General features: G+C 35.7%; 2 protein-coding genes across 2 annotated transcripts; both read left to right on the top strand.

Annotated features, from left to right (window-relative positions):
• Nucleotides 1-11,837: 11,837 nt before the first annotated feature.
• On the top strand, nucleotides 11,838-14,763 carry LOC133525666 (brachyurin-like). The gene is made up of 5 exons (XM_061862004.1): nucleotides 11,838-12,066; nucleotides 12,612-12,879; nucleotides 13,276-13,371; nucleotides 13,682-13,875; nucleotides 14,615-14,763. Exons 1-5 carry the CDS (start codon nucleotides 11,857-11,859, stop codon nucleotides 14,717-14,719), a joined length of 873 nt encoding a protein of 290 aa, XP_061717988.1. The 5' UTR covers nucleotides 11,838-11,856; the 3' UTR covers nucleotides 14,720-14,763.
• A 1,330-nt stretch (nucleotides 14,764-16,093) lies between these two features.
• Nucleotides 16,094-23,077, top strand: LOC133525850 (brachyurin-like). Its single transcript, XM_061862255.1, has 6 exons — nucleotides 16,094-16,961; nucleotides 18,687-18,976; nucleotides 19,087-19,090; nucleotides 19,430-19,613; nucleotides 20,940-21,133; nucleotides 22,885-23,077. Exons 1-6 carry the CDS (start codon nucleotides 16,734-16,736, stop codon nucleotides 22,987-22,989), a joined length of 1,005 nt encoding a protein of 334 aa, XP_061718239.1. The 5' UTR covers nucleotides 16,094-16,733; the 3' UTR covers nucleotides 22,990-23,077.
• Nucleotides 23,078-25,276: the final 2,199 nt, after the last annotated feature.

Here is a 25,276-nt window from a genome sequence, read left to right as displayed (position 1 = left end):
TCGTTCCTTGACATAAAATACATGCAAAAGGAGCAAAATTTTGGACGTAAATGAAATGATCAGATAAAGGTGTCATTTTAACAGTAGCTTACGAGTATATTTACATTAATTTTTTTTATTATAAAAGTTTTAAGTTTTTACATTAAAAATTGATAGTAAGGGCCACCCCACACAAGCGCCTTTTGAGCGTCGGCGTCTAATCAGCGCTATGGAAAATGGCGTCGCTGCGCAGTTGCGCCAACGTTGCGTCGGGCAGCAGCCATAGAGTTGACTAGACGCCGACGCTCGGGAGACGCTAGTGTGGGGTTCTAAACATCTAACCCGCAAACAAACACGATTGAAAATAGTGCTATAATATATATTTATGCTAATGGCAAGCCTCTAACGAATTACTAATAATTTATTTAACAACAACAAACAAGACCTAAGTGATTAATTATATTTTATTTATTTTTCAACCAATTAAACTTACAAAATGTCGAATAAAAACATCGACTTTTTCTTTTCTTATATGAACCTAATAGTGACATCGTTAAAAAATGCATTACGGTAGTTAAGAGTAGATAATATCGGCTGATACTTCCTGTACACACGCGCAGATTAACACTGGTAATTTAACAAATACGGTACGGAATAACGAAAATAGATTCAAAGTGTATTTACTCGTATGTAGCTGTCATGAGGTACAGTCAGCATCAAAAGTAGCGGATCAAATAACGTTTCATAAGTTGTGTGGGGTGGCACAAGCGCCTTTTGAGCGTCGGCGTCTAATCAGCGCTATGGAAAATGGCGTCGCTGCGCAGTTGCGCCAACGTTGCGTCGGGCAGCAGCCATAGAGTTGACTAGACGCCAACGCTCGGGAGACGCTAGTGTGGGGTGGCTCTAAATATCTAACCCGCAAACAAACACGATTGAAAATAGTGCTATAATATATATTTATGCTAATGGCAAGCCTCTAACGAATTACTAATAATTTATTTAACAACAACAAACAAGAGGTAAGTGATTAATTATATTTTATTTATTTCTCAACCAATTAAACTTACAAAATGTCGAATAAAAACATCGACTTTTTCTTTTCTTATATGAACCTAGTGACATCGTTAAAAAATGCATTACGGTAGTTAAGAGTAGATAATATCGGCTGTTACTTCTTGTACACATGCGCAGATTAACACTGGTAATTTAACAAATACGGTACGGAATAACGAAAATAGATTCAAAGTGTATTTACTCGTATGTAGCTGTCATGAGGTACAGTCAGCATCAAAAGTAGCGGATCAAATAACGTTTCATAAGTATCTACCATTCTGTAACGGCTTAACAAAAAATCATGTCTATAATATAGAACAACTAAGACTGCAAAAGATGTACTTTTGAGCGCGAATTTTAGAAATTTATCTATATTTGGAGAAGTTATCCGGAATATCAGATACTTTTGGCGCGTTGTTTCATCCGCTACTTTTGATGCTGACTGTACATAAGCAAATCTTCACACAATAGTTAGAAATACAAAGTGACCCGTTTTCAATGTTTTTGAATGCATTACATACATGGCTTTGTCATTTCGCTCTTTTTATTCTAAAGATATATATATATATGTCGGAATGGTCATTTATTCTCATCTCCGGATGCATTTAAAACTGCACGGCGGGAGAGAGTTATCTTAATTAAAATCAGTTTCGGTGCATTATGTTCAGGATTAATTTATTTCTTTCACAGATACCTCGAATTTATTACTGGTTTGGCAGTTATGCTTTATGATGGCAGAAATTTGTAACTGACTAGGATAGTCGACATAATAGCGTTATATATATTTATTTAGTCACCTGCAATAACAGTTGTGAATGATTGACGGTTAGTTTCACTAGACTTTAATTGACCGAGATATAAACCGTGATTACCTTTTATATTGTTTTTATGGAGCTCCCGATATTGTCAAATGTGTGGAATCCTGTGATTTGTTTATGTAAAAAAACATTGATATCCGAATCAAACACGCGTAGTGACACTGTGAGTGTGGTGGACTTAGATAGACTAACAAGTGTGGACGCGACCAGTGGTAACGTTGAAAGCGAACGCAGCCGACGCGCACGAATGAGAGTAGACCGAGCGCAGTCTACACAACTTTGACACCCACCCGCTATCTCCAGTTACCCGTGAACAAGATGCATGTAACTGCGTCGAAATATCGGAAGCTCCATAAAATCAATATAAATGGTAATCACAGTTTATCCCGGTCAATTTAAGTCACCTGCAATAATTTACGGGTGAATATATCGGTCATACTGAGCAACTTTTACTATGGGACCAACCCCGAAATCGCGCATAAAAAATGTACTCTCCCATAGAAAATGTCAAGGTCAGACAGCCAAAATATATGAAACAGCCAATTTTGTTTATACTATACAGGGTGTGTCAAAAATAATGGAGAACCGTTTAAGAGTATATTTGGTATCGTGTTCTGTAGGGCTAAGCTGGTCGGCTCTTTATCATTTGTCACCATACCTGTCACGTTCTACCAAGTATATAAGCTCGAAAGTGATGGGCATAGTGACAAGTGATAAAAATGGAGCCATGCTGCCACCGCTGATCAGGAAAAAATAGAAGAAAAGTTTATTTGACCTTTTAGGTATATAAGGTATAAGTTTGGGTATAGATAAGGTAAAGTTTGAAAAAAAAAAAATGTTTTTACTTAAACTTGTTTACGTGCAATAAGTGACACATATGTACAGTAACTGGATGCAAATGGCCCAGAACAGAGCGAAATGGGCATTTTTGGAGGAGGCCTTCACCTGCGGAGGGGATTAGTCTAAAAAAAAAAAAAAAAAAGTTTGTGTTATTCATAAATCTAGAGTTAATGTTTTTTTTTTAGCTATGGCAAAATGTATAGTCTTAGTTTGCAGGAAATAAAAGGCTTTTTTATTTTTTATTTTTATTTTATTTATTTATTTTATTTATGTACAGTAGCTGCAGAGTTAAGTGAAAGATCCCTGCATAGAAATTTGTTTGCACAGGGAGTCACTTAACACTGAAGCTTTACTGTTAACTGTACATTACATACATATAACATGCTGAGATGAGCCCATTTCGTGACGCTTTATTCTTTCTTCGTTTTTAATATTTCTATTTCATACAGGGATAGATGGTAGTCCTTGGAGGAAGGGGCATCCCATAAGGGGTTCTTGTTTGCTATAAACAGTTAATATTTTGTTATATTACAATAAATTACTGAATGAAATTGACATACTTAGATAAAAAAAAACTAATTTAAATATTAAGTAGTAATAGTAGATTAATCGTGTGATTAATAGTCGATTAAAAAGATCGTGATCACTAATTAAGTACTCTCGAAATAAAAAAGGCTTTTATTTTTATATTGATTTATTTTATACTATAAAGCAATGAAACAGCAACATTATTGCACATTTTCTTTATCTTTTTGCAAATACGAAACCCTTAAACATTAATACTTGTAAATCAGTTAGAAATATAAAATCCAATATCAAACTCGCACTCCAAACTTTTGGATCACTAAAAAACTTCACAAAGTTGTCAAAAGAAAACTTTCGGAGTTTTCCGTATCAAAGTGAAATTTAAACTATTTACGAATACACTTTGCTTTTTAAATTGCTTAAGGTTGTCGCACACCAAAAAGCTCGGCACCAGATCGGCACTGGCCCAACCCGACCCACTCAACATTTGTGAACATTTTATCTAAAAGTTTTAAAAACCAAATAGGTATTATGATATTGATTACTCAATATCAGTATTCTTTGCTAAGGCATATTTACTTTTTAAGGCGTTTTTACGTTCGTCTTGTCTTGCTTTTTGCCCTGCTTGTTTACCTGCTGTCTTGTGTGTTGTCGTGATTTTTAGTTTTAAAATGTTCTCAAGTAAAGTATAATCTACAGCTATATAGACATGCAATAGCAATCAACTTCATTTATTTATTTGATAAAAGACACCAATACAAGCGTGACAGAGTGGTCAGAAACAAGACAATGAAAATAATTTGTACCCAGGCCCGCAGTTCAATACTTAAACAGATACTCGTAGGAAATTTAATTTATATAAGTAGGTACGAAGCGGGATGCGCCACGATGTTTTTGTAATGCCAGTTTTACCCTTGTTAAAACAATACCCACAATAGTGCCCCACTATTTCACTGTAGATTTGTCGCTGGAGTCGAAAATTTAGTGCAACCTCTTTTAAACTTGACCTGTTAGTATGGACATGGGTAGCATGGAGTAGCTTTTATAAAATACTACTACTACTGTTTTACATCTTACGTGTGTATTGGCAATGCCACAAGTACTACATATTATATTCTGATTTTTAAAAGTTCTGAAAAGTGCACATTGTGGCAATATTATAGTTGCAGGCGGCTATAGGCTCCGGGGATAGTCGGGACGTACCTACTACGCTTATGTGGCAAAAAATGGTATAAAAATAAATGTGAAATTCACATTGAAACGTAATATTGTATAATTGATTACCAAATAACTTGAGACCTTACGGCTACCGCGAGTATGAAACTGACACATTCGCTAGCGTGTGCGTAACTTAGGGCTCATTTACACGGTGCGAGAACTCGCACGCGAGTTTACATTGCGGTATTTGATCGGTCGCCGAATTAGTTGTAACCTCAATAGTCCGCAATGTAACTAAAATCGCATGCGAGTTCGCGTGCCGTCTAAATCGGCCCTTTCTTTCAATATAACTCGCTCGCACTAAATATGCGAGTACGAGCGACATGCAAAGAATGTAAGTTACGCCAACGTTAACGAATATGTCAGTTTGCCTTAGCAGTAGTCGTGGTGCCCTGTGTCACTCACCAGTGAGTGATTTAAATGAATTATCTTTGATTGAACTCACTCACTCTTCAACTCACTTGAGATTTAATTCGCTCAGTAACTTATCTATCTCAGTGTTACTTGCGGTGTATTCCCATCTGTGCCCGCCCCACTTGACCACCGCCATACAAGAGACGGGCACAGATGGGAATGATTTGTATGTAGGTCTGTGCCTGGTGGGGACAAATGGGAATACACCTTACTTGCTCGCTATTTCCCACACATGATTCGAATGAGCCGGCCGAGCCTAACGGGTAAGACGTTGCGAATATACGAAACGACAGTTTCGGAGCGGTTCAGAAGATGTCGGGAAAACATGGCGCCATCATGGTCGTACTTATAGCTGCTGTGTGTATTAGAACTATCTCTTTTACGCACTCGACATATCCACTGAGCGAAATGAGTGATATATATCTCCGCGAGCGAAAGATATGAATCAATCTTATCAACTCAATGAAGCATTTGCGCATCTCTAAGTCGTGGTAAGACTAAAGTATTCTAATTAGAAATACCGTTTACTACCTGCTGTTCACTTCACTGGCATGTAATTAGATCAGCGAACGGTTAAGCAGAGTTTACACTTGCGTCTCTATGGACGCTTTCGTTCCGTGCCCATGGCACACACTACACGTTAGCAAACAGTACAGCGACGTCCACCTGAATAAGGCGTTATATTCATAATTGAAGAGTTCTTGTCACTTTTACCATTACTATTTTAACTAGTACATATGTTATTTGTGTGTTTAGGTAAACTAAAAGTGGGTAAATAAATTACCCGTATTAATGACATTTGTAAGTTAGGAATGACATATCGTGCCATGATATTTGAGAAGACATAAAACACTAATCAAATATGTATTATTATATAACCTAGATCAATTAGTGGTGGATCAAATAAAACAATCAAAGAAAAATTACTCAGGGGCTCAAGTCCAAATAATCTGATAGGACTAAATATCCGAAAAACTGACTTCATCAGTCTGTGTCAAGGTATATTCGCCATCGCCATGCAAGACAATTCCAAATACATCGTGGCAGCATTCTTGAAAACATACTTATTGTATTACCACGATTAAAATGAAAAAATATGTAAAAGCTGGCAACAGAAGGCATCGTGTAAATCGCCAGTAAAGGCACCAGTTACACGATGAATCCTTCTAATAGTTGTCAACTTATACTGCTAATAATTTTATTTTTTATTACATTTCATTTATTATTAAAATCAAACACTATTCAGTGCCTACCTATGTAAAGCAGTACCTATGTATTACGAATAGAGCCTTTGAAATGATAACTGTCAAATAACACCGCCTTGACAGCGAACTATGCGTCTGGTCTAGTTAGTAAGTTAGTTATGTTAGTTAGTTATTTTATTAACTTAGTTAAGAATTAGCTTTAAGTTTTTTGGTTGGGGACTGAAAATCAGCGGTCTCGCTGAGTCATACATTTAACTGCACAACTATTTGTAAATTCTACTTGGTTTTTTTTTTTATTGTACTTGAAATTCATTGTTTTTGTGTTGGAAATTACATATATTTTATTATTAAGAGGTTGCAATACTGTTTGCACAAAGGTGTCCTGTCCTAGCCCCCACATCCGCATGGCTTATGCGACACCGCGCCCGGTGCCATTTTATTATCTCCACCTATTTCTTTTGAAAAAACAAAGGGAAAACTCGTCTGTTTTCAAATTTTACACTCTCCTGCACCCGGCTTATAATGCGAAAAGAATTCGCAATTAAGTAATATAAAAAAGCGTTGTCATATTTTTCCTCTTCTGTGCGGACGTTCTTGTAATACCATTTACGTGTAAATGTAACCTATGGAGCTCTTTTTTGCTCGTGGCGCTTTTTCGTTTGTGTTTTGTTTTTAGCCAGTAAATTGTAATTTTATAAGAGCAACGTGTCTATACGTTTGGAATTTTGATATAATATCATATTCATAAAACATAACATGATCGATAGTTTAGATGAGAGAGATAGTTTTTAACATGAGAACACCATTTTTATTTTCAACGTTGGTACTCGTATTTGTCATGCTAGTTCAGTCAATGTCAGTATTTTGTGTAACGGAATTTACTGCAAGACACGTTCGTAAGTTTCCGTGAAAATACGATGGAAAATAATTATACACAACTGTTGTGCTAAGCAGTGTTATGTTGTCAGTGTCAACATTGTAACTAGTACTTGCCTGAAAATGCACAGGCCTAATAAAATCTACAAAACTAAAACAATATTTCGAAGCTAAAAACTGTTATTTTAGCGCTGAACTTGTAAGTGAGTTAGTGAATTGTGCACACAAAAAGATGGGAATCAAAGGATTCATTAGAGCCGCGGTTAGATGAAGTTGCGGGTACGATATGAATACAGTCGGGATTAAAATTTCAACTCGCTGCAGATTACCTTGTATAAAATTCTATTACAATAATAATTATTGCAAACGAACTCGTGGTGAAAGTTAGATATTGTTGATGTAAAATGTGGTTTGCGAGATACGTGCATGGTATTAATTGTATGAATAATAAATGCTGTATGTAATATCCCGGTTTCTTCATTGTTTCTTCTGCATTCGTCGTCATTACTAAGATATTGGTCAAAAGCGAGATTTTAACTGGTGGGATTCGATCTGGCCTTTTTATATTTTTTTTATTTAACTTGCCCTGTTAGTATGTACGTTTGCTAGTTAGTGTGGGTCAAATTTTAAGGCTCAGTTTGACCCACTTCCCGATATCCGATTGAGCTGAAATTTTGCATACATATACAATACAATACAAATCCTTCGCTTCAAACTTCGCTTCGTTCGCCATCTCACTATCTGAAGGTTGTCTGGAAGAGATCGCTGTTTAGCGATAAGTCTTCCTGTTGTTCCTTAATTGTGTTTAGAATCGTTAGAATTGTCTCGATGAGTATTAGTCGAAAGAAATGTAGGTACAAACAGCGATCAAAGCTTGTATCAAAAATGAAATTTTTGGCAAAAACTCATTCTGGACTAAAATAAATAAGTAGAGCAGTACCTACAGCGCGGCATTTTTCGTATTGCCTATTTATATTTAGGACTTTTGAATATATGGAAGAGAAGGCACATTATATAAGTTCATTCATTTTGTTGCAACAAAAATACATTGTTCCATTATTGTAGCGCTACCATTTAAAATAATGTTATCTTGCATTAGGATTTGAGTTAAGTAAACTTTTTTTACCTACCACTGCGTTTTGAGCATCGTTGTAAATTATTCCTAACTCAAGACCAGAAGGGTCTACCACCAACATGGAAAAATCGCGTCTACCTCTTTGTCGCTTGAATATGCAAGAGCAATAGAGGTAGATAATGATTAATGATATTAAATTTTTAGATTATTGCGGTAGGCCCTCAGTACCTGTAAAAAAGAGGTGACGTCCTGATTTCACCACATATGAAGGGATGTGTACTTTGATACTTCTGGGCATGCGTGGTGTGAAGCTCAGATGGTATTCCAACCACTTTCCTAGCGTAAGCAAGAGCTCGAGTTAAGTTGCCTACAGTAGCGTTTTTGCTGCAGTATTGGTGGTACAGTACGTGCAGTTTACCAATACTAAATATAACGCTGTACTGTAGCAGTAACACAGCTGCGGTGGCAATCTGAATGTTTTCTTTAGGCGAACAACAATAATAAGTATAATATTTATACAGTTACCCCCTTATTCATCAACGTGTACTAAAGTTACGATGCCGCTAATCATCGTTTGTCCCTTTCCATCATACCAATAGGTCGGAAAGGCACAAACGATGATTAGAGGCATCGTAATTTTAGTACACATTTATGAATAAGGGGGTTAGTCTTTGGAAAGAAGAAAGCTAATCAGGGCAGTCAGTTCCGGGGTATGGGTAAATACATGTAAGGCAGCTAAGTGGCATAGTTAATTAAAAAAAAAAAAATTTTATATAAAAAGTGGTTACTATTTGTTGTAACACGGGAATTACATTTAATTCAACCAAACAATTGAAAACTGTGACATATCAATGTCATTTCGAATATCAATCATCCGAGATACTCGTAGTACTAACGTTTAGTAGCAAATGAATACACTCGTATTAAACACTAATCTAAATGTGAGTAAGCAGGCCCCAAGGTAAAGGTATATGCTCGTCGAGTTAATTAAAATACCGGTGTCTTTGAGAAAGTTACTTAATTTAAGCTCAGGAATGCACCCTTGAAATTAATGGGAAAAAAAAACACGGTGTATAATATTGGTAAAACATCCATAACTCACGAAAAAACATACATATGTATATGTTAACCATACAAATGCCCTTTCCAGGACTTGAAGGCAGTGTTACTATCAACTAGAAGGCCATATAAACGCCATAGTGCTCACACCGCTGCGGCAGCTCATGCTGTTGTTCACGGTCACCTTAAATATCAGTCCAACGACCAGCAGGGCGAGAAGCAGCTATCAGGTTAGTCAGCTTTTACTTTCAGCTACATTCGCCAAATCTGTTTACCTGGCCCTAATTTAAGGGCTAGTGATTAAATCGGTATCGTTAGGGGCATAATATACCCACATGATTATGTAGTCAATGTGTGTGAATGTTCACAGCTGTCGATCAATTCCCGCCGAAGTATCTACGGTAGAATTTTGAGTAACATGCTGACACGGGCATGGGTATGGTAATTATTACTCGAAGCAACTCACACTGGTTCGAAAGTGTGAATACTCGCCTCCGCTAGGTAAGCGCTAGGAAGTTCGAGTCTGGAAGTGGGTCGCGAGATACTTGATGAAGGGGATGGCGCGAACATCTTGTGTTTACAAGTTTCGTAATAATGAAAGTTTTATTTTGTTAGATTTTAATTGATTATGATTTTCTTTTCTAAACTTCGCTGTACGTCCAGACGGATCTTCAATGTGTATTTTGTTAGTTTGTACACACAGGACGTGTTAAGTGAAATTTAGTTAAATTTAGACCATGGAGTCCATCATTCGACACATGGAGATATGTAGAGATGGAGTGGAGATGTGGAGATATGTATGTAGTGGTAGGTGATGGTATATGTGTGATCTAGGCACAATTCGAGGCTGATTAAATAAAAGATACCCATGTTTCGAAGTACATCCGTTCCCCAACCCAATGTTGATAAAGATTAGGTCATCGTGATAAGACACAATGAAAATCCGGATCAAAATTTTTTGATTTAAATATTTTGATTTGTTCATCATTGAGTTATCTTTGGGTTTTGGTGAATCATTGACCTATAGTTTAAATAAATTGATAAACGCAAAACACTATCCGGTACTAATTATGCTTTACTACCAACATAAGATAAGCAAAACTAGCAGTAAATTATGCTAAAATTTATGACAAATAAGATAATGTTTCGTTTATTTTATATATTTAGTTATGTAATAATATTGAATAGGAAGTTGCATTGTTCTCTGCTGAATAACGTTAATCAGTCCGTCAAGTGTGAGTGGTGCAACTGGCCCTAAAACTTAAGATCGTTACATAAGTTTATAACTTATATCTAAAGTTTTACATAAGAAAAAGTATTGGTATTGAATATAATGTGTGTACTTGTTTTTATTTTCCAATTAGTTCACATTTTATTTTATTTCATTTAACAAAAAACGGGCAAGTGCGTGTCAAACCACCCATAATGGAAGGTTCCGTAACTTGATGCAATACAAAAACCCATACAAGCTAAAGGGCATATTGAATAGGAACGGACGAACGGACAGGAATGTGTGATGGCGAGTGTTACCTGTTATACGTTTGTTTACCTATATATAAGTACACCTTCCTTAATTGTAATTACTTATTTACTACACAATAAGCATGCAGTTGAGCGGAGTGATACATTTGCACCACGCATAAACTTCTTTTAACAAGTTTCAGTGGTGTATCATAGATTTAATTTCTTTGTGTAATTTGTTGTGATATAAATAAATTAAAAAAAAAATATCTTCGCAACACTTGGTTTCAATAAGAAGATAAATGTTTTGGAAAAGCTTATTAATAGCTCAACCGATTCGATTCAAAATAATTATCATAGAAAATATTCATTAGGCCTGATTTTCAAACTATTTCAAATTTTTTGCACGCTTGGGTCAAAATTTAGAAGATTATTTCCAAAAGTATTAATGTATTTAATCAAACAACGCTCTTAGTAACTTTAATGTTATTTTTAAAGACCTGTCGAATGACACATGTATTGATTTTACATGAAAATTATATTTTCACTTAACTAAGTAGCGACTTACAACTTACACCTACTTTGCAAACATTAAAATATACCGAAGATTCCGAGTATAATTTCTGTGACATACGGATATTACGGATATGCAGACAGACGGACGGATAGAATGACCGGTAGCGATAAAGCTAGCTCACACCAGATCGTACAGTCGTCCCCAGAATGGACACAGTCTCCAATGCGGAAGAGACTTCACAACACCCAAGGAAGGATGTCGAATGAAACCCGCACACAAGGCCAGACAGATAAATATGAAGAAACTACCCAAACCAAACCCTGAAATGGTTGAAAAAAAAATTCAAACATACTTGTAATTATTTGAGTATATCGGGGTTTTTGTTGTAGGAATGATTTCGTGACTTAGTTTATTGTAAAATAATTACCAAACTATGAATGAAAAATAAGCTCTAAATGTGCTTAGAAATGTTAAAATAGTATCGATTTTTACAGTTTTGACCTACTTTTTGGGTAGTGTAAAACATTCCCGCACCGAAAACCCCGATGTATGCTCGTAATATACCGAAGTACATACCCTACCTTCAAAAACCGGTGTTGCAAATCTGTCAGTAAACTAAAATAGGTACTTACGTACATTAGACCTGACATGTTACGTAATTGCATTATCATAATTTACACTGGAATTTAATACATCGATCACATCGAAGCATGAAATTTCTTAATCAGAGTTAATTAATTGTTAATTCTTCTAGATTAGATAAATGTGACATATAAATTACGATTCTAATGTTGACAAACACAGTTCTTCCATATAATGAAGGTGTTAGCTGTATTGTTGACTTTGGCTATTGCTGCCTCATACGCAGATTCTGCTAGAGAGGTATCTGCTATAGGTTACCATGGAAAGATTGGTATCCCTTTGGCTAGGAAGATCAAACTGGCTGAAGAACAGGCACAACTAACACCGGAAGGTCAAAGGATCGTAGGCGGCTCTATTACAGATATCAGTCAAGTTCCCTATCAAGTAAGTTTTGCATTATTATCTTTCTGTACTGATGTGTTTATGTTCTGAATTACTTAAAGTTCTCGAAAAACGTTTTTACGAAAATTTATAGTAAAATACAATTTACTTATATATACTTATTATTGTTCTATACACAAGTAGGTATATAATGCCGCCAGAAAAATATTTATTTCTAGTTTTAGTATTTTATCTGACATTGGGGATCTTTTAAATCTCTAAGTTGATTAAACTTATATATGATTACCCAGATATTGGGTGTTGTACGAATATTTATAAATGCCGTTATGTATTTTGGATGTCACTATATGATGTCACTTAAAATTTTGTATCAATTTGTGAAAAAGCTCTTGTGGCACCCATACTCAACCATTTTCTATGATCGCCACAAAGGCGGTTTTGCCTTGTAGCCCCGGGCCGCAAGATGAATTTGCTTAAAGGTGATTGGATGGCAAGGAACAATACCATCATGATCACGTGGCGGGCTGCAGGTTAAGTTTTTTATTAGACTTACTACAGATTTGTAAGAGAACAAATATTTCTTATAGGTTGGTCTCGTCATCACAATCCTCTGGATTTTGACATCAGTTTGCGGTGGTAGCCTCATCTCCACTACCCGTGTGCTTACCGCTGCCCATTGCTACTACGATGGAACCTTCACCGCCAACTCTATCCAAACTGTCCATGGATCCAACTTGCTGTTCACCGGCGGAGTGCGGCACACCACTAACGATATTGAGCTCCACCCTAACTGGGATCCCGAGATGGTTGCTAATGATATTGCTATCATTCGTATCCCTGCTGTCACCCTTTCTAGTAAGTTTTCATTGTAAAACTAATCGTCTTTTAAATATTAAGGAGCGTGACGTCGTTTTTTTTTTCTTTTAAAGCTATGTCGCTGCGTCTATGCACCACTAATGCAAAGGCTTGTAATGATTTAGACACCTCAGCTCGGGTAGACAGTTTTTTTTTCCCAGGATGATAATGTTCAGCCTAGGTATTATAGAAATCTGTGGTAGGATATAATGACATGAAACTTTTAGTACAGCAAAGTAAAGAAAATAAAAGGGATTTGAACCAAATAAGTCATTAAGTAACATACAGTTAGTTATGAGTAAGACAGATTTTGAATTTTACAGCTTGTAACAGCTTTAAGGTTAACCTTACTCTTGCAAACGTTTATTTTTTTTATTTTGAATCTTTCAATTACAGATGTAATCCAGACGATCGCTCTGCCTTTCAATGATGCTTCAAATCTTTTTGTTGGAACTAACGCGCTCGCTTCTGGATACGGCCTACAGTCCGACGGTATGTATTCTTTTATAAAAAAAATAGAACCAAAATGATAAAGTGAGCAAATAGAATAACGACATAATGAATTCATACTGTTCTGTTAGTTCAGTATGATAGTAGTCAGTTCTTAGAAATGGCTGGAATCATTTATCAAACTTTATATCAAAAAGACATCTTAGGTATTAACGAAATCTTTTCTAAATGGAAACTTTTTTTAAACTTAGGAAACTGCTCATCTCTTTCTTCTTTTGCGTTACCATTTACTCCAGTTTATTTGTTACTGCCGTAGCCGAATTTAATCGAAAACCATAATTGCATTTTCTAGGTGGCAGCATCAGTATCTTCCAACGTCTAAATGCTGTCACTCTCCCCGTGATCGCCAATAGCGTATGTGATGAAGTCTACAGACCCTACATCACCAATACGAATATTTGCACCAGCGGCGCCGGCGGACAAGGAACGTGCAGCGGTGACTCCGGTGGTCCCCTGGCTCTTAACATTAATGGCGTTCCTACACTGGTATACTTTTTTTTTTCAATTTCTATGTTGAATTATATATCTGATCGCTGTGCTGATGAACGTGGCCACATATGTGCTGTGGATTGGGTCATGAGAATATGCGAAAAGAAATATCAGCGTTTTAAAAAGTTCATCCCTTAAAAGGGTTAAATAGGGGTTGAAAGTTTATATGGGGTTTAAATTTTATTTTAAGCTAGGAACTTGAAGCTTCGGAAAAGATATTTGATTGAAAGAGAAGACAACTTATTTTAGCGTTTTTAAAATGTGTCACCTAAAAGGGTTAAAAAGAGGTTAATAGTTTGTATGAGTTTCAAGTTTTATTTTGAGTACGAACTTGAAACTTTGTAAATAAGTACGAGTGTGTTCTTAAAATAAAAGAAAACTGATTTCAGCGTTTTTAAAAGTTCATTCCCCAATGTGGTGAAAAAGGGGTTGAAAGTTTGTACGGAGATCAAATTGAAACTTTGTTTAAAAGCATATTATTTGAATTAAAGAAAAAAATCTGCGATTTTGAAAATTTATCCCCAAGTTAGTGAAAAACAGGTTGAAAGTTATAAGTTAGGAAAAAGTCTTTGGTACGAGTAAATTTGTACAATTTTGTAGGTACGGTCGGCGCCCCAACTTAAGTAACCAAGTAGCTATACTGGTTGTATAGAAAAGTGGAAACTTATGTTAGGGAAGCGACTGGATTATTGGTCTAGATTTTAAACAATTCGTAATAACAAAGCTTTTTTTTCAGATCGGTGTGACATCGTTCGGCTCGTCTGCGGGTTGCGAAGTCGGTCTGCCTGCTGGTTACGCCAGAGTCACGTCCTATGTGTCTTGGATTACTTCCGTGAATTAATTAATTCAAGATGTAATGAAAATAAACTGTGCTTTTTTATGATATTTATTTATATGACTTTAATCCCTAATAATACCTATGCTAGTATACACAACCTACCTAGATATACACTACTACTTACCTTAATACTACCTACCCACTACTTAGATGCTTAGGTGCAGCTAGATAATACGATTAGGTACTTATTCTGTGCTATAGGTACCTATTTGCCATGGACAATTTACATACATGTAATGTATTTAGTTTTTTTTTATCATTTTATTAGTGCTTCGTACAAAACTTTGTTCACGAAGCACTTTTGTGTAGCAACTCTGTCTTATTATTTATACCTAAATAATTGTATCATATTCTTACAAAGCGTATTGCAATTAATTATAGCTAAGTAGGTACATATGCATTTGAATCTAATGGACAAACATGAAAATTACAAATGCTCCACTTCTCACTCCCCATCAACCACTTATTTTACTTACTGAGTATCTTCTTTCACGTCATTTACAAAATGAATCCTTATGGCAATCACAATAAAATCGTTTATTTCAAAATCTGACGACTGAGATAAGATGTTTTGAAAAGAAAGCAGTATTGCTTATCAAAAGCAGAAGGTCGTAACTTCCGTGATTTTCAGTTTAAATATGTCGTTTGTGTAGTGAACGTAGAATATTAGGTAATTAAGCTCACGTGTACGTTCTGTCGCTAAGTGCACTGCGGTTACAGGTTTGAGTGCGTTTATGGGGCACTAGAGAAGTTATCAGTTCCTGCTGCAGAGGAAGTAACACATTAGTGACCGTGGTTGTTAGTCACTGAACGCAACGAGTACGCTGTGATTTCAAAACTCTGTCTTTCACCATTATAATGAAATGCTCGAAAAATTATAGACGCTCTACCATACCAAAAATTAAAATGGAAATGATGTGGCCACGTAGCACGTTCCAATAAAGAAAAAATAACCACGCTATGTCGTGGCCCCACCGGGACCAGGAAACATGGGAAGCCCAAAGAAAGGTGGACCGATGAAATAGTGGTTACAGCTAGCAAATATTGGCCACAGAAGGCCAAGGATAGAAATACTTAGCGAAAACTGGAGGTGGCCTTCACCCAAAGAGGGGTCTATACGAGTACACATAAAGAAAACTTATATCTATTTAACATATACTGTAATCTCGCAGAGAATCAATAAAGGCTTTTTCATCTCGTCAAATTATCGAGAGTAGCGATTGAAACAACGCAGCAAAAGTATATGGCACCATATATTATTTTCCAAATAAAGATATATCTCTACAGTATCCGTTCAAAAGTAACTCTCACAACTAATTGTTTATTAGAAGAACAATAGAACTAACAAAAAAGAGATATATCTCTTTTGTTAAGTAAGTAAAGAATGGCTAGAGTGCCTAGTTAATAAGAAAAAATCTACTCATTTAAAATTATGTCCATCCCTACATTTTTGCAAATAAATATAATTTTTCTTTAAATATATATCTATCTTTGGATATACGTTTACCTTTCTGGGTTTCCTCTCTTATTTTTGCAGCCTTTGGTCACGCAGTTGGAGCATAAAACGCTTTTCACGTTAAATTTACTCTGCTTTCACGCCTCTGGCGATTAAACTGGGTCAAAATATGTTTGATCAACCCATCTGTAACCGCTAATGTGACGTGTTCATTTATAAAGTTTATTGTTCGAATCGGGCCGTTAGGCAGGGCGACTAGCGACTAGGAGACCGGTAGCAAGTGAAGGTTATTGATAAATTATTGTTTTTTTTTTTCTCACTTTAATTCCCTCCCGCTTAGTCATACAACTTCATAGTTAAGTAGTGCTCTAGATAACCTAAAAATTTCATACGTTTTATCTTTGAAGTAGATAAACTGGGTTCATGATAAAATGCGTATCTTCTAGATCACTAACAGTTAGACGTCTACAATATGATTTAAAAGACTGTAGTAACAAACATTTTTTTTGTTCATTTTATCAACAAACCGTATAACTTAACATTTAAACAAAGTCGAAAAACATGTTCAGCAACATGAAACTCAATTCACTAGTTATATTAATGTTTGCAGTAACAAATGCTTTCGTTATAAATTACAACTCAATATCATCAAATTTTAATGGTGTATATGGTTATCATCGAAATATCGGCATAAAACTGGCTGAGAAGATAAAGAAGCAAGAAAGTGAAATCAGCATGCAGCGGATTACTGGCGGATTAGTGACGGAAATCGAGGCTGTGCCTTATCAGGTAGAAACCATTTATGATTTTTAAATCCTTAATTAGATATTTTGTAGGTAAATATCATTACAATGTCATCACATTTAGATAATGTCAATACCAATAAAAGTAATTTAAGGCAAAGTTTGTCCTAGCCTCCTAAAGCTCACGGTCCTAGCTTTAGTATATAATATCATCAGGTGATAAGCAAAACTCACTAATTAGGTACTAAAAAATAATTAAACAAAAATCAACCTTATTTTAGTAGTAATATGGTTAATTATGGCTATGAACTTGTGGTGGTAATAAGTGAGTTTTGATTGTCAACTGACGATATTCAGTTTGATGAAATTTAAATCATATCCAGTTGAAACTGCGTTTGTTTTATTTCGTTCAATTTTTAAACAAAACAATATATAGGTTGAAATTTCAGTAGAAAATTTTAGATTTTTCATGTATATGGCTGGGTTATGGGAGGCTAAGTGCCACTTGCGCCAACCCACTAACTCGAGGTTACTGGTAACCATGGTAACTCCAAGTTTAACCAGTAAACTCGGGTTAGTGATTGGTGCAAGTGGCTCTAAGCTAAGCCAAAGTAGTCATGCCACGGCGCCAAAGTAAGTAAGTTAAGCCAAAGTAGTTATTAGGAGAACATAGTCAACAGTCACAATAACCTAGCCGCGGCCATACAATCGAAGTTACGCTTTTAATGATATTTAATGACACAAGTTGCTCAAAAATATCTCCCATAGCTCTTATATCAGCGAATTTAGAGTTATGGGACATATTTTTGAGTAAGTTGCGTGGACCCATATTTTTACACTTGACTGAACCGATTGGCTTTTTGGCGGAAGGCTCTTGTGAACCTTAAACCTATGACAATAAGGACTAGTATGGCTCGAAATCGGGCATACCGGTAACATGTATGTATCATATCTTAACTTTATTATAGGCAGGCATCCGAATATAAATATAATATACAGTCTAGTAGGTACATTTTATTCCATTAATCCTCAAGAGTATTTACATCCTGGTAGGCACTGTCCGTGTATAAATCCTCAAAATATGGGCATGAGCAATAGGTATTTCATTAAATTATGAAACGTATGTGTTGGTTTTATATCATACCGTACACGCCTTTAAAATGTCCGACACAATATACCTAATTAATTAACCGTGTACATGCGTGTGTAAATACTAACGGTTTTGAATAATTTGGATGCCTTGCCAGCTCTTAGGATGGACAGTATAATAAAACGATGGTACCTAAAACAAAACTAATTAAACTAATTATTTAATTAAGACTTAACTTAGTTAAGCTGATCTCCACTGGACTGTATCTCAACACTGAAATGAAAATAAACAGTTTTTTTTAGATAGATTCTGCAGCTGTAAGAAGTCCACGAACCATCGATGTTAACTATTGTACCTAGCCTAACTAGTCTAGATAACAACTGAAAAAAGTCATATGATTTTGGGTTAATCATTTAATTGCTCCCATCTCCCATCCCATAAAAAATGGTGTGGTTAATTTTTGTATGGGAGCAATCTTTTTTCTGCTGCGTTACTGTAGTAAATGTAACTTTTGTCAAATCAAGCTGTTAATTTTAATGTGTTAATGAAATTATTATGGATGTTATAATGCCCGTGTGAAGAAAAAAAGTAAAAATCTCAACATGGTTTTAGAAAAATCGATTTTTCTTTCTGAAATGGGTGATTAAAAACTGTCTACCTATAATTCATTACTACTTTCAGGCAGGTCTCATCATCTCCGTCCTCAACAATCTTTCTATATGCGGTGGCTCTATAATTTCTGCCACTAAAGTCCTCACAGCCGCCCACTGCTATGCTGATGGCAGTTCAACAGCTGAAGCCATACTGGTTGTCCTGGGCTCCAACCAACTTTTCTTTGGAGGCACAAGGGTAGATGCAGTAGACGTGGTTGCCCATTCTGGATTTAATCCCGTAACAGCAGAAAATGACATCGCCGTTATACGAGTGCCAAGTGTCGTATGTTCTTGTAAGCGTTTTCTCAAAATATTTATGTAACTTGAGAGTTAATTACAATACCGGGTCAACTGTGAATTTAAAAACGTACTAGTTAAAGAGTAGGTACAAACATTTAATTTCTAAAATTAAAATGGTTATATGCGAGTTTAGTACGTTAGTTCTGCTGGAAAGACTGTGTTATTAGTTAGGACATAGGATTCTGAGCCCCTAGTGTAAATTTATTCGATAGCGTGACGTGCGTTAAGTCTCATTTTATATGAGATTTAGAAACAGCGCGCCAAGCGGGACTTTTTGGAAAGTCAAAATCCCATATAAAATGAGCCCTTAACGCAAACGCGTAATCACGTCACGCTATAGAATTAATTTACACTAGGGGTACTGATAGCTCCGCTGTAGAAAAAATATTTGTAAGTTCTTCTCCTTGTTTGTCTTGCACAAATTATTACTCGTACAACTAAGTAACTCGTAAGTTATAAAACAAATTTAAGTCTACATTTCTCCGAAAAGTAAGTAAAATATGTTTAGTAATAAACGGAATACTAAAGTTTGCTCTTACTCGTATTTTAAAATTTCCAGCGCAGATCCAACCAGTGGCCCTTCCTTCGGGCGAAGTAAATATGGATTTCACTGGATACCAGGCGCTTGCCTCAGGGTACGGGATGACGAGCGACGGTTAGTAATTTATTTTACGGGAACTCTTCGACATCTGAGGCAATTAAAGATTAATAAATTTCAGCTATTAAACAATTTTCTATATAAGTGATAACTGTTTTAAAATGGAAATACGAGGTAAGTAATGACAATGAGTTCTATGAGCTTTACAAAAACAGATATATCTCTATATTATGTATATGTAACAAATAAATAATAAATAAACAAATATTATAGGACATTATTACACAAATTCACAAAGTCCCACAGTAAGCTCAATAAGGCTTGTGTTGAGGGTACTTAGACAACGATATATATAATATACGAGTATAAATATTTATAAATACTTAAATACATAGAAAACACCCATGACTCAGGAACAAATATCCATGCTCATCACACGAATACATGCCCTTACCAGGATTTGAACCCGGGACCATCAGCTTCGTAGGCAGGGTCACTACCCACTAGGCCAAACCGGTCGTCAAACACTTGAACCTATTAATAATTACATAAAAAATGTGTAAAATACTTGAACCTATTAATAATTACATCCACGCATCAGCTTTCAGCTGTAAGAGTATTAAACAATAAAATATAATTTAAAATACGTTTGAACGGGCACTGTAAAAATACATTTCTATCGGTGAAATTATTATAATGTCAGCAGATACTTTTGGTGTGTGTTCTATCGGCGACTCTTGATCTCTACTTACAGTCAACAAAATCAATCGTTTTACTACCATATAATGTAATTCAAGTCGAAAATTTTGTATTACTGCTTGTTATTTAATTATGTTAAATCAAATAACCTATTTGCACTTTAGCTACTAACTAACCAAGAAAAATAAAAATAAAATTCATGGGCAATAATCTAATTTTATTCTTTAACCACAGCGACCCATTCCACTTCTCCTCCTGGTAAGATGCGCTTTCAAAAAATAACTTATGTTTAATATAGATAAAGTAAACTTTATCAAATGTCGGAGTACAGTCAGCATCAATAGTAGCGGATGAAACAACTCGCCAAAAGTATCTGATATTCCGGATAACTTTTCCAAATATAGAGGAGGCAACGCGCATGTAACACCTCTGGAGTTGCAGGCGTCCATAAGCTGCGGTGACTGCTTACCATCAGGCGGGCCGTATGCTTGTTTTCCACCTACGTGGTATAAAAAAAAAAGATAAATCTCTAAAATTTACATTCTAAAGTACCTATATTTTTTACCGTCTTAATTGTTCTACATATAGAACCACCTCATTTTGTTAAGCTGTTTCAGAATGTGAACTTCTGAAACCTTGTTTGATCCGCTACTTTTGATGCTGACTGTACACTTTCCGTTTCAGCTGAAGACGTAGAGTTACTCCAAACTGTCAGTTCAGTGACAGTGCCTGTGATCAGTAACGCGGAATGTGCAGCAGTATACGGAGGTTTCATTCTAAGCCAGCACATCTGCACAGGCGGTGTGGGTGGTAGGGGTACATGCGGTGGTGACTCGGGAGGTCCGTTGGTGGTAAACCTTGACTCCAGGATTGTTTTGGTGAGTGAAGGCCAATCCACCGAAATAGTCGACTTAAACGCTACATTTTCAAAATTTTCGTCACACATCATTTGAAAACTAGTATAATGCTTAAAATATAACTACATGTTGTAGAGATCAAGCACTACATTTTATAAAACAAAGTCCCCGTGTCGTATGTCTGTCTGTATTTGTCTGTATGTGTCTATGGATTTTCAGTTGGTTCACCTATCAATAAAGTAATTCTTGAGACAGGTTTAGATGAATAATTTACCCGTGTGAAGTCGTGACGGATCGCTAGTGAAGAATATGTATATTGTTTACAGACAATTTTATCGTAACTTCAACCGTTTCTTAACCTTCAACGATTTTACAAGTTGTTTCTACTTCTATTTTTGTACCTACGTTTACATGAGCCACTTGCATGCAAAGTTTCATGCTTTTAACCGGATGGGTTTGTACTTTGAGCTAAGAACCCGGACCATGATAACTTTAATAACATTTGATAACTTGCGTTGAGTTCAACGATATATTTCTCATATTAATGTAGATTACTATGGTAACTGCCATACGGGTCATGTTACTGACAAACTTGTCGTTCTGGTGGAATACCTTTCTACTAAAAAAGAATTAGATTATTGAATGATTTGTAAGCCTTAGCGTCGGAACTTTGGCGAACAAGAACTAAATCCCGTAAAGCTTTTAACTCGTACAAAAATGCCAAGTGCGTGTTGGGCCACAATGGAGAGTTTCATACCTTTATACGATATGAAAAAGCCCTACAAGGATAAACAGCGTACCTTGGCGGCACTTACGTCTAGTTCTTTCTGGAAAAAACTCATTAATGGGTCACCCAATCACCTTCAAAACAATTTTTTGAAAAGTATTTATAAATAAAAATTGGGTCGCACTCTGGGAGTGTCATCAGAAGTGAAAACTTGAATATTAACGTTCTGCATTTTTTATATTTTGGAGAAATTGAGTAGCAGTTTTATAAAAGAGATATTTTATCTATTATAACTTACGTAAATAAATTTGAGTGTGGAAGATATTTTCAATTGCGAATTTTAGTGTTTTTTATATAACATATACAGAGTAATTCATGAGACGTGAGCAGAACTACAGCCAACACAATCAGTAAATGTTAATTAATCGTTCACCATCATATTAAGTAAAACAATCACGCTTCTTTTCTATTAAAACGTTGTGGTACCTAAGGAAAAATTTGAGTAGGTATCTACAATCATGGACACCCAACAACACAAAGATACAATACAACACAATTAACAAAGATTAAACCTCTTTAACCGTTATGAGAGCATTTTGATTATGAAGAAAATAAAATGTCACATTTAATGAGATACGATTTTTCAAAAGTAACCAGGCTTCGATGACATTCAATTTGCACATCACCATGATGTCACGTGTCCGTCTTACGAATTTTAAATCTGTCGGTCACGTGACCCCTGCCGAGAGTTTAACTTTTTTTTCACATCACAAAAAGTGCACAGCGCCGCTAAAGAAGATTTCACTTCAAAAATAATTTCACCTGATTAAAAATTTTTAAGAAGGGCTAATTTTTTTGGACTTTCGATACACAATATTTATTTATTTGATTGATCAAAAATCTTTTTTTGACTTTAAAGTATCTTAAAAACCTATAGAAAGTTGTACCACTCGTTGATATTTAAGTACCCAAAAAAAACCCTAAATTAACTAACCTAACCTACCCTAACTTAACCTTTGCCCTAACCTAACTTTTTTGTTTACAGGTTGGCATAACATCTTTCGGAGCCGAATTGTGTACGTTATCGTACCCGTCCGCGTATGTCCGAGTAACTGAGTTCTTGGATTGGATATCAGCACAGATGGACTAAGGTGTTACGTATTTACAAATACTGATTCGATATTTATAAATATCTCGTAAATAAGTGCTATACAATAAAAGGAAGAGAAAAAACTTATTTTAGTTGTTTTTCTAAGACCGAGCTGAATGTTTTTGTATAGTCGACTATAGCTCTATCTTACCAAACATTTCGAATGTTTAAAACCTCAAATTAGTTCTACTATGTCTAGGTTAATATGAGATGATTTTTACCATAGGAAGCCTCCGTATCGCAAAAATCTACACTATTGCCTATGTGCTAAAATATATGTCACAGTCTAAAAAAAGTGACTAAGTCCTGTTGCCGAGGCCTATTTCAGTTTATTATTATTGTAATTGTAGTGTGATTACTCAAAAACACAAATCACAATATTACATAAAATACATTTTATTCCCGTTCCTCCAAGTATTATCATGTAAATTATAAAATTCCCTATAATTATAAAACTACCTATTTGTTTTATGTAAGATATTGCCTTCACTTTTCAGCAGGAGAATCAATCAACCGATCATCATATTCCTACTTCCGCGTAAGAAAAGATTACAATCAAATATTCCTAAACTTTCTTAGAGTATAATCATGCAAATTGTAAAACTTACACATCCCAATTAAATTGCATTAAACTTAGCCACACCTCCCCTAAGCGAACAAAATACACCCGTCAGACGCTTGAAAAATGAATGAAGTTATCAAACCCGAGAAGGGAATAATTGAGAACGCGCACAATCGAGATATGATGGATCTCACACCTCTCCTGGCCCATCAAATCGCTCTTCAAAGGGTAAATCTATATTTAAGTGCCTCGAGAACTTGGTTGTAATTACATTTTTATGTTGTAGGGCCCGGGGTTGCTAATGCCCCTTACAAATACGAATATAATAGACCGCCGGGTTGAGATCTTATTCAGGCTCTGTTAAGATCTTTCTTCGTATAAATGTTTACATTTTATTATTGGACGTGTCGTTTTGTTGGTTGAAAATAAAATCTTGTAATGTGATGCGATTCTTTATTCAGACGCTATTATTATTTTTGCTTTGTATATTTTTGAATATAAATTAATGATCCCATTTATCTCCAAAATGGTACCTTAGTCGATTGCGGTTTTCGGTACCTACCTAAAGGTTTTACGAGTACGTGATACTCTAGAATGAATGCTGTGGCCCTAGTGAAAAAGGGTACAAGTCTCTGGCAGCGCAGGTGTAAAGGGGTGTAAGTTCCACGTAACACTTATGCCCTTATACACCTAAACTGCTAGAGACTTGTACCCTTTTTCACTAGGGCCACAGATTATGGTTTTTAGTATTAGAAACTAAATCAAATAATTTTATGAAAATATTTCAGAGGCCTCCGCACCGTAAGTCATTAAGAGATTGTATATACTTGAGAAAATTCGACCCATGCTGCCGTGGCCTGGGTGGCCGAGTGGTCTAGGCATCTGCCGCGAACGCAAAGAACGCTGCCGGCGTAGCCAAGGTGATAATCGCTATCGATACAACAACAAAACGCTTTGTGTCTCTCTATCACTCTTCCATATTAGTGCGATAGTAACATTTGAGTTTCGATCACTACGGAGCGTAAGCGATTTGCATGTTGGCTACGCGACCTGATTCGATTCCAGTCCTGGGCACTGGAGGCCTTGGTCACTTTTTCTTTCGTATATTACAGCTATTTCAGTTTAAGTATAATGGTTTTTAGAAATGTTTTAACTCACTGGATGATGCTGCGATAACCTTTTCGAGGAATTTTTTATTTAGGGTTAGGTAAGTATATTTATAGATATGTAAATACCACAGAATGGAAAATAATTATTTAAAAATCTATAATTTTACAAGACCTGTTTAAATGACTGTCAATTAAGTATGAAAAAAAAATAAAAGATATCTAGACCTACATACTTTAATATGTTTATGTTTACAACTGTATAGCTGAACTATCCAAGCACAACAACTTCGTATAGCTGTATTATAATATTCCTATTAGATTGGTCTTGTGGCATCTCCACTGGCTGTCAACGTTGTACCATAAGATCTAACAGATGGCATCAGTAGAGCCACTTCTATACAGAGTTCAACCTGGTATGAAGCGCCATACATCTCATACATCGCGCTTACGCAGTTCTCAATGTCAGTTGAAATAAATGTAACTCCTATCCAACTCACTTAGGACTTCGGTCCTGATACATAATATCCGCCTGAAGAGAGTACTCTTGCCCTCTCTACATACCACACTCTAAATACAGATTAAAACAACTCTGGGAGCTATAGAAAAGGGCAAAAGG

Source organism: Cydia pomonella, chromosome 15 (assembly GCF_033807575.1).
Source record: "Cydia pomonella isolate Wapato2018A chromosome 15, ilCydPomo1, whole genome shotgun sequence".
NCBI lineage: Eukaryota > Metazoa > Arthropoda > Insecta > Lepidoptera > Tortricidae > Cydia > Cydia pomonella.
The sequence above is the reverse complement of the archived record's forward strand: the minus strand, read 5'-3'. Positions and strand labels throughout refer to the sequence as shown.